Below are 10,338 nucleotides of genomic sequence, written 5' to 3'. Positions count from 1 at the left end.
TGTTTCCCCATCCCCGCTGCCAGGGGCTCAGAGCCCGCAGTTGACGAAGGGGTGTCTCAGCAGGTCCTCGGCCGTCGGCCTCCGCTTCTCCTCCACGAAGATCTGCTTGAGGAAGTTGCGGCAGGAGTTGGAGACGCCGTCGGGGAGCTGGGGGTTGGTCGGCTGGGTGGCGATTTTAAAAATAGCCGCCATGGCTTCGAATTCTGCCCACGGTGGCTTCTCCGTTAACATCTCCACCACGGTGCAGGCCACGCTCCTGCAACAACACCAAGCATGAGGGGGTGAGATAGCAAGTAAGGGACTGGGGTGGCGGGATTTGAAGCGTAATCGGCTCTAGGACTGCGCCTGCCTGGAACGGACTGTGTGGGAAGCAAACCCACGAGAGATGGGCGCCCATCTCTGGTACGCGTGGCCCCTGAAGCTCACTGGTCACACAGGTCCTTGGCACTGGGCTCTCCTCTCCCACTAGCAGAAGAGAACTTGCAAGGTTGCTCTAAATCTGGTGGCTTTTCCGCCTATGTTAACTGGCAGATATTAAGTTTCATCAAAGCATGTGAGAGACCTCATCGGGGCATTCCCTGAAGGGAAACTCGGGCTAAACAAGTTTAGACACCACAGTTTCAGCAATAGCATGCAGTTCCCCAGGAAGCTGAGCAAGAACGAAACATGTTTGTCTACATCCAACTTCACCTCCGATGTGCATCTGAGGAGCACGTCAGATGAGCAGCAAAGAACCTCAGCGGTTTCCCCGTGCTTGCTCAGGAGTCCTCGTCTCAGGAGGGACCTCTCTGCCACCTCCACTCATAGTTGCTCTTAAAAAATGGAACCATATTTCCCTCCCATCAGCCAGAGCAGGTGGTGCAGGGTACATGGCTGCTTGCTAAGGACTCCCTACGTTCCCCCAAACAAGGAGGGCTCTGTTGGAGGGACTAGTTTTTGTTGACCCTACTTGTCTGGGCCCCCAACAGAAAGCACACTGCAAAGACAGCGCTTCCTCCTCATTTATTGGGAGGATTAGTAGTGTTATCCCAAGTCTTTCAGGCTCCAGCTGACATCCTCCGCAGATCAAAACATTCAGAAGCAGCCGATGATTTTGGTTGCCTTTGTGCCTAAGCCACATGCAAACATCCAGCAGCAGATTTTGAGAGGCTGTACGAGATTCCCCTGAACCTCTGAGCTGGGTTTAGCTAATCTAAAATCAGGACTGCCAAAACTCAACAGCTCTTTTATCAACCTGCTTTCCACAATTCAAAAGCAGCTACAAGGTCGAGCTGCACATGACCCTCACACGTAACAAGAGCTTCCAAAAGCAAGCCGTGATTCTGAGTACTCCTGTTTTGGGACCTTCAGCTACAACGTGCTCCCTCTGGATATCTGCACAGCTGATCCTAACATCCAGCTCCTATTTCCATCCTTTGCACTGCTCCGTCTTCCAACTACGTGCTATACCTGTTGCTCCCATTACAACTTCCCAAAGGAATTCTTTGATTTAAGCAGCAGTGGTGGGGTTTCTACTGTATTCCTTACCACACATCAGCTTTCCTTCCGTAGCCCTCTCCACTGATAACCTCTGGGCTCATCCAGTACGGTGTTCCTGTCACAGATTTAATCCCAGTCCCAGACATGCAGATGGTCTGGATGCGTTTGCTGGCCCCAAAATCTCCAAGTTTCACATTTCCAGCAGAATCTCTCAAAATATTGGCACCTGGGGTGAAAAGCAAAAGCAAAAGCCCCAAGAGATGAAGCAGCAACCTGAATTGAAGTGGCTACAGCGAGGAGAGCAGGAAGTGCACGGGCAAAGAGCTGAACATGAGGGAGCCCAGAGGGCCTTGGTGGGGCTGGACTCAGCATTACATAAAATCCCTCTCTCCGAAGGCAGCTGCTCTCAGAGAGGGTCGACTCCCACCGGCACCTCCTCACTCAGCAGGTTTCCCAAAAGTGAGCAGTGAATGGGAGATGACAGATCATCCTCCCCACCCACAGAGAGCAGAAAAGAGCCTCAGATCTCTCTGAGTGCCAGGGCCTCTCAATTCCTGGGTATGTTACACCAGGTTTTTAGATGTGTAAGGACAGTTAACAATAATCCCTCTCAAGAGTACTTAATTTGGGCTTCCCAAGCAGGAAGATAGCACAAGATTTTGGTTTCAGCTGTCTGTTTAAGATTCTCAGGCTTCAAACTGGTGAAGGCCAGGGGCAAAAACACTTTAACTGCCAGATCTCAGCACTATGTTTTGCACAAGAATTTATATTGGAGTGGGGGATGTTGGGTTGAACAAATCTAAGCAAGCACGAAGCCTACTCACCTTTAATGTCCCTGTGGACAATCATATTGCTGTGTAAGTAGAAGACTCCCTGCAGGATCTGCCTGGTGTACTTCCGTGTGACGTTCTCGGTCAGAGCACCGTAAGCTTTCAGCTGGTCCTTTATTGAGCCCTGTTGCAAAGAAACAACATGCACCAACCATAAGAACCAGCAGAACCATCATGTCACAGTAACTTTTTAAGCTTTGCTGACCACTCTATCTTCCAGCTCAAAAAAAACCCCACTCTGCTGTAGAAACAGCAAGATAAAAATCCATTAAGTGCTGAATGAGACAAAGACTTGTCCTCAGTGCCCCAGATCCCAGTGGAGAAAAAGGTATGGTCTCCGGTGTGTATCAGTGCTACCTCTGCCAACACTACGGATCTTCTTCCCCCTCTAGTGGCTGGACGTCACCAATAGCTCATGGAGAAGGACCAAACTGATGAGGAGTTACAACTCAAGTCAGAGGATTAACTCCACTAGTCCTTCAGGGCCAAGCTGACGAGTCAAGCCTTCTATGAAGCCTCCCCCCACAACTTCTCACAGCAAGGAGTCCCCACTGCCATGAGGCAGACAGGCTCACGAGGGACACGATCAGCCCCACGTGGGACTGCTTCAACAAGAAGACCCAGGGTAGACAATTTGCAAGCACTTGAATTTCTGACCCACGCATGCCGGCTCCTATTGGTTTGATTTTATTGATCAGAGAGGAAAGGAAGCAGGGCTGCAGGCATCTATCATCTGCAAGAAGTTGACTCCCTTGCTTTTAGCTATATTTTCTGTCCACTTGGAAATGGATGTCCCTCACTATGCCAGAGCTGGGTTTTAGCAGGGATGAACCAGAGGCAGATTCAGAGTTCCATCAGAGAGGTTGCACCCAGCTCTGCCTCCAGTATTCATGCTAGCTGGAAAGCAGGAGGGGAAACTCATCCTGTTTCTGCCTGTCCTGTAGCTCTGGGGTTGATCCAAGATTGCCATAGTCCTTCTGTTCTGCTAACACTTGGCTGCTCTGCTCCAAGTCAGTCACTCATAGAATCATAGAATCGTTTAGGTTGGAAAGGAACTTTAAGATCACCAAGTCCGACCGTAAACCACTCAAACTATATCAGCTTTTCCGTATCCACCCACCTCTGCTGTTGCTCTGCCTGGCTACTGTTTTGGCCTTCTTTTGAGGCTGGAGGTGATTCTGTGGATGGGCCTCTCCTTTCCCTTTCACAGTGCTGCTGAAGTAACCCGGGATGCTCTGAAATTACCCCCTCGTACAATTTGTATGCAGGGTATGTTCCCTCACCCACAACTGAACAAACTTTCTTATCCTGGTTTCCCTCACCCTGATGGGGGGACACCAAAGAAGATGGGGAAACAGGGTCTTGAAGGTCTGTGGTCAAATAGACCATTCTGTTTTCCAAGGATAAATTCAAAAAAACAGTTTATGGGCAGGGCAGGACAGAAAATACAGGTTCAGCTATTTAATGGGGGCACTCATAAGAATGCCAGGCTAATGGTGCACCCAAGTTTGGCCCTGAGAAGATTTTGCCAAGCTGGGTGTGCTAAATCCAAAGCTTGGCCAGACTCACTATTGCAGAACTGCTGTCCTGCAAGGTTTGGGAACTTGTTCACTTCCACTGGCCTTGGAAACCAAAGCCGTGAGCTGCTTTTATGAAATAAGCTGTTGTTGCAGCACAAAAGTCAATCTGTATTTGCTCAGAGCTCTGGTTTATCATTAAAAAAACCAAACATTCAACTTCCAGCCCTGCTGGACACTGCCCCAGCATCAAATGTTGGTTTCCTGGCTGCTAACAAACATCGGCACGCTGCAGACTAAGCAGCAAGGGGACTGATGAAACTCCCGGGGTTTAGTCCTCTGCGTCCATGCCTCGCGGTAAGGCCTGAAAGCGAGATGCCTGCCCACGGGGAGAGAGGGAGGACAGGGCTTGGAAGGGACTCAAACATGTAGAAGTCCACCTGATTACTCACCTGCAAGATGTGTTAGGAGAGCTTCTAGCACGTTAACTAATAATCAAAATTATTTGCAACCGGATGACTTAATAGTCCCTTCGGACCTGACAAATCTCTGTATAAACAAGGGTTTATTCTCCCACACTCTGGGGAATGAATCCAGCTGGACAGGAGGTACTCAGGAGAACAGATCTTCTGGCAATGTAAATAGCGTTATGTTGGTTTATACCAACCGATGACTTTGTCTAGATGGCTGATGTAATTCACATGATCACAAACAGAGAAAGAGATGTTCAACTAATCCGCATACATTCTCCAGCCTCTGCTTAGACTCTCACAAAGCTTTCTGATCTTCTTTTTCCCTAGGGCTATTTCATCCTCTATCAGCAAAGTCACAAATTCAAGCCACTCCTGCACAAGAGGATAACGCTACCAACAAAAAGTTCTGCCCTGAACGGGAGAAGCCTTACAAGTAACACTGTTTTTAATACACACGTGCTGAAAGCCATAAATAATTGGTGACAGCTGTGGGTGGACAGTTGTACTATCAGCTTTTCCTGCAGGGATTTGCAATAAATACTTAAGGATGGGCTCAGGTCACAGTGTTTGGAGCCAGATCTGGATCATGTGCCACATTCACCAAGTTCAGATTCCAGACTGTGAACACACCCTGCTCTAGGATTCAAACCTAAAACCTGCCTTCGAGGCTTTTGATTTCACCCAGTTCATGTTGAGGGGCTTCACCATGACATCTGACTCACAACCTAAGCTTTCCCAAGCCTTAGGGATGCATCCACTGTTTTGGTTTGGCTCATCAGATATAGAGCAGCTCAGCTGAACAGTTTAACTCCAGATCCAAATTTCACCACACTCCAGGGCAGTCTAAATCTGTTCTCTGTCACTCAGGATAATCTTTAGCAGGAACAGCACTTACCCCTGGCATGTATTCAACAAAGATAGACAGTTTCTTCTCCTCAGGATCGCGCAAGCATCCGTAGTACTGCACTATCCTGTCGTGACGGAGAGTCTTCAACAGCTGAATCTCACATTCTAAGGCATTCACCTCCTGCAACAAAACAGACAGGCTTTGTGACAAAAGGGAATGGTTACTTCAGGAATATTATCCAAATGCTGCTCGATGCTGAGCACTGTTTTCAGAGCACTCTTTTCATAGCTGCCCACAAGGACGTCAGCCACATAAGGCTCAGAAATGAGGAGCACTGCCCTAAGAAAAAGGTAAGAAAAAAGACAGATGGGATACACAAGGGCTTGGCTTTGAGACAGGTTTACTTATTATTATTATTACTTGTACTCAAGGAGTTTTTCTGGAATGGTGTAAATGAAGAGATCAGCAAAGCTAAGGCACTGCCCGGAGTCGGAAGAAGGCGAAGGGAGCACAAAGGCCAAAACTAAGAAAAAGCAGACAGACCTGCAAGAGATGATACCCGAGACAGAGCGGCCCAACGTGACCAAGGAACTAGGAGGCAGAGAAGTCACCAAAGCACGCTGACTGGTGCCACAAGCCATTCGGGACCACTCTGAAGAGGGCAAGCAACACATACTGTCTCCACACACTGCCCTCCATCAGGGACACGGACCCCTCTGCCACCTCCACCCTCAGCCTACAGCTCACTATTCCCCAACATGTTTGCAGAACGCAGTCCTGCCCTCGTACTCACTTTACTTGTCTCCTGACTGTCAGGGTCGAAAGGCACCTGCTTCACTGACAGCTCCCGGCCAGTGTCAGCATCATAGCAGAGATAAACTTCCCCAAAAGCTCCTCTTCCAAGCAGCTTCCCCAGCCTCCAGTTCACAGGTGCCTGCAGAGCTACATGAGAGGAGAGGGTTGAAAGAAGAGCACAGCAGGCAGATTTCAGCATCAGGGTCCATCTGACCCTACAGAGTGCAGATCAGGCTCACAATGAGCTCACCAGGGCAGGCAGTGAGCCACCCTCTCCCAGGAGCACGACGACAAGCCAGTTTTAATTGCATCAGTGCTACTGGGGGGCGGGGGGGGATCTCTCCCAGTCTGCATTAGTATAAAGCAGAAACAAGTTCCAGAAAAGTCACATTTCTTTAAGAGTCTTTCCTCCAAAACCTGCTTGCTTAGCTAATGTTGGACTTTTTCCCCTCTGCTATACAAGCGGTTTGCAGGATACAGCATGGCTGAGCAGCAACCCAGGCAGGGACCAGTAAAGCGTTTTATCTCACTGGTCATTCCGAGGTTGTTATCCATCTCTGAAGAGGCTCAGAACAGACCAATTTCTATAGCACGGGCAGTCTTGCAATACCAGAGAAGCCTGCAACACCGTCTTTGGGTGTGATAGCAATGTAAGCCAAGGAACGGAGCCTCTGGACACATTTGCTCCCACACCTCAAGTGTCCTGGAAGTTTCTGCTGCAGTTTCACACTGACAGTCCAGCACACAAGCCATTTTCTGCAAGTGGTGAACAGCAGCTGACCCCACACACGCTCTCAGTTCAAGGTCAAGGTAAGATACAGTGTGCTGTATTAAATCCTCCTCATCGAGACATAAGCTAGTGCAGTGTGCCTCGTGTTGGGGGTGGAATCAAAGTGCATACACACATGGTTAGCTCAGCAGATGCCCAGTAACTCAGCAGGTCATAGAATCATAGAATTGTTTAGGTTAAGATCACTGAGTCCAACCATTGTCATGGTAATTCAATTTTGTGTCAAGATCCACATGTACTGAGACCTCAGACACTTATGGCTTTGATTCACTTACAGTTCCTAGCTTTTGTAGGGGAGGTGCTGAAGACCTGCAGACCTTTTTCACAATTGTTCCACCTTTTGGGCCTGTACTCATCGTACTGCAAGGTGCTGAGCTTGCTGTCCCCATTAAAGCTCTTGGTTCGGCTAGAAGGGACAAGCTGAAACAGGTTCTCCTGTGGGAAGTAACTCCTGGGGAAAGTCCTCCGGCCTGTAGGAGAAAAAGGGGAACAGTCACAACAAGAATGCACACATCAGCTTGGATCTACCTATCACCACCTTCTCACATTGCTGCCCAGATCCAGTGATGCATCTCTTCAAATGAAACGAAACAAGTTTAATGAAACTGAAGCAAAGCCCTGCGAATATTTCTAATTGAATTTAAGAGTTCTTAACAGCAGGCATTACATCCAACGCAGATGTTTCCAGAGGGGTTTGCAACAGTTTAATGACATCAGGGTTTTTGTCGGTTGTTAATCACAATTAAACTCTGAATAGGTGGGGATTTAAACTGCAAAGTATGCCTGCCATCCCCTAAGTCCACAATACAAATGACCACACTATCAGTGCCACATGTCATGATAACTGCTTTCACAAGGGTGGTGTCAGTGAGAGATGAAGTTCATTCTAGAAGCTCTATATGCTGTCTCCATGTCCTCAGTACTTTTTTTCAAAAGGAATTCGATTCTTATTCAGTTTTGCCTCCCACCACTTGTAGTCTCATACAGTGAAAGAAGGAGCAGCAAGAAGGTGATGGAGTGGTCCTCAAAGCTCAGAGCTCACAAGCTTAAAACAGATGTGAACAGATACTGCTACCCTGAAATTGCTAGGGGATTTTCTACAGCTCTGTGAGATACCTGCTGTAAAGGTCACAAACCAGCATCCTCCAAAGTCAGCAGTTAGGGGAACAGAAAGGTTAATATTGCCAGGGATGAGAAATGCCAGTCATCCATGCGGCAAAGTTAAAACAGGTGTAAGCAGAGGAGGAGCTGAGCACTGACTTTCACACATGCTGTAGATGCTCAGCACTTCCCAAGAGCAGACCCCAAAGGTCTCACAGAGCATGCTCTTCAGAATACAGAAGCAAATCCCAAATTACTCAGTGGTTCTCCCTTTATTAGAAATCTCTCCTTCCCATGTCTCTCCAGTCCTAGGCACTGTCCGAAGCCATCAAGATCCTGGACTGAGCACCTCCCTCCCTGACCCGCCATCATTTTCTTACCGTCACTGTAGTCCTTGCGACTTTGGGAGAGGTGGTACTGCCTTGGGAAGGTCCCACCTTTCCCATACCTCTCGCAGAATGGGATGTCGAAATCTGACAGGAGAGAAGACACAAGTGTTTTTGAGATTAGCTCAGTATCAAACGCCTGGAGTGTTTCTTATGGGAAAGCGTTCTGGTCTTCACATTAAATGACAGGCAAGATCAAGGTGACAAGCTGTTCATTTACACGACCATACATTCTCCAAGGCTCACTCTGAAATCTGTCCATATTCACACACTCCTTAGTGGAAAATAAGGGTTAGACATACTGGTCTTGGTCCTGCTAAAGCAAAGAGGTTTAACTGCTGACTTTATGGACCCTGGCTCACACCGTTCAAATACAAGGGAGGGGATTAACATAGACCATGCCTGGACTAAACATCTTCTTTGCACATGAAAAATGCAAAAATTAGTATAGAGACAGAATTGCCAGGCAGGGTCAGGCCCAGATCCATCTACTCCAAAACCTCTGCTCTGACATCAGCTATTTCCAGGGAAATGTAAAAATCCAGCACTTGGCTAACACAGGACAATCTCTCCCCTCTTTCTTCTGAGATGTGACTCCTGATCTCTGAAATCCAGAGACCAATTTATAGGCCCAGAGCTCCAAACTTTTATATTTACTTTGATTAAATGCTAGAAAGATAGACTTAGAATTTACAGAAGGGATTAAAGACCATCAGAGTTTAGATTAGACATGAGATTATGAAAGAGATGGATGGACACGCGAGATAAGGACATATTTTCTGTTTAATAAAAAAAATGCAGCACAGGAAGCCATTGCTGGTAGCACTGAATAACTTGAGATTAAAATATCTGTCATTTCCCCCCCATCTTTCACCTCCTGTTTTTCCTCCATCCAACTCTAATGACACAGTCCGTTCTGATTGTTTGTTTGTCTTAGCCTGGGGCCAGCAGCCGCTCCTTGGAGACCGTTCCTGGCCTCTGCTGCACTTCAGCATGATTTCCCCATTACAGCAGCGCGCAAGAGGAGCGCATAATGGCTGAAATATGGTCAGCAAGAAAAGCAACAAGGACAGGTCAAGAGGTTCTCGGTAAGCCACGTGTGAGCGACGATGCCGAGTGGTGTCTCAAAGCAAAATGCCTCCCCTACCACTAGGGATGTACTAAAACCTTCAGCGACGTGGAAGGTCTGCTGCAGCTTCATCTCTACAGTTCAGTCTAGAAATCCTGCCTCAGGCCAGAAATGAGTTATCAGGCCACAGGCTGACTGCCATTTGCTCATTTTTAATAGTGAAAGTCATCACAATATTACAGAGTTTCCATGATTTAACCAGCTGGATGTTTATAAGTGATGAAGCAGTAACCTATGATCCTTGCAAGATACCAATACACTTTCTCTAACAGCATTTGCAGTATTCCAGATTATTACTAATGCAAGTGGAAGAGGTATAACTCCCTAGAGAGTCTGGGACTCGGGTTCTGTTATGTAGGAAGTCAGGATCCTGAAAGTGCAACTCATGGGTACTAACAGAGACAAAAGGTGATCCCACAAGGCTGTTTCCAGCTTGTCAGCACCTCGCAGTTGTCTCCAAATACAAAAGCAAGGCCCCCTCAGCAACTTCTTCCAACACAGACCTCACCTCTGATTGTTCAACAGCTTTACTTGCTTGTATCCATTTACTTCAGGGCCCTTGCTACCCAGTTTGGACTGTTGTTCCTGTAAGTTGATTCCTAAACCAGGCCCAAAGGTTCCTCAGTGCTACCACTACTGCTGCAGAAACAAGAAGGGTTGATGATGACAAGAGCAGCCCTGCCGGTGTTTGATGCTCTGGGTCTTTTGATTTTAGAGAACATTCATGTTTCGTCATTGCAGGGTCATTTTTGAAGTGTAACGTAAGCAATGGAGTGGGTTTGCTTGATTGTTTTTAATTACTTTTCATGCAGTGTCATCTCTCTAATAGCCTTTACCCAGTCTCGTTACTACATGCCTGTTATACTTTTAAGCAAATACAAACCTTCAAGAGTGCTTACCCATGCAATCAAGACTGTCTTTGGGGTGGGTCTTCCTTCCAGGAACAGGGGTTTGGGTAAAGGGAGGGCTGCAAAGGGATGAAAAGAAAAAA

General features: G+C 47.5%; 1 protein-coding gene across 1 annotated transcript; it reads right to left on the bottom strand.

Moving 5' to 3' along the window:
• Positions 1-27: 27 nt before the first annotated feature.
• Positions 28-10,319, bottom strand: LOC104163806 (mitogen-activated protein kinase kinase kinase 2-like; the record flags this gene model as incomplete). The annotated part of the gene is made up of 8 exons (XM_009702923.1): positions 28-256; positions 1,528-1,705; positions 2,304-2,433; positions 5,195-5,326; positions 5,940-6,088; positions 7,007-7,201; positions 8,213-8,305; positions 10,247-10,319. Coding segments are annotated over 8 exons (1,179 nt in total), but the record flags the coding sequence as incomplete, so codon positions are not given.
• Between the last annotated feature and the right edge of the window lie 19 nt (positions 10,320-10,338).

Source organism: Cariama cristata, unplaced genomic scaffold (genome assembly GCF_000690535.1).
Source record: "Cariama cristata isolate BGI_N322 unplaced genomic scaffold, ASM69053v1 scaffold11086, whole genome shotgun sequence".
In the NCBI taxonomy this organism is placed as follows: domain Eukaryota; kingdom Metazoa; phylum Chordata; class Aves; order Cariamiformes; family Cariamidae; genus Cariama; species Cariama cristata.
This window is presented reverse-complemented; position numbering and strand designations above follow the sequence as displayed.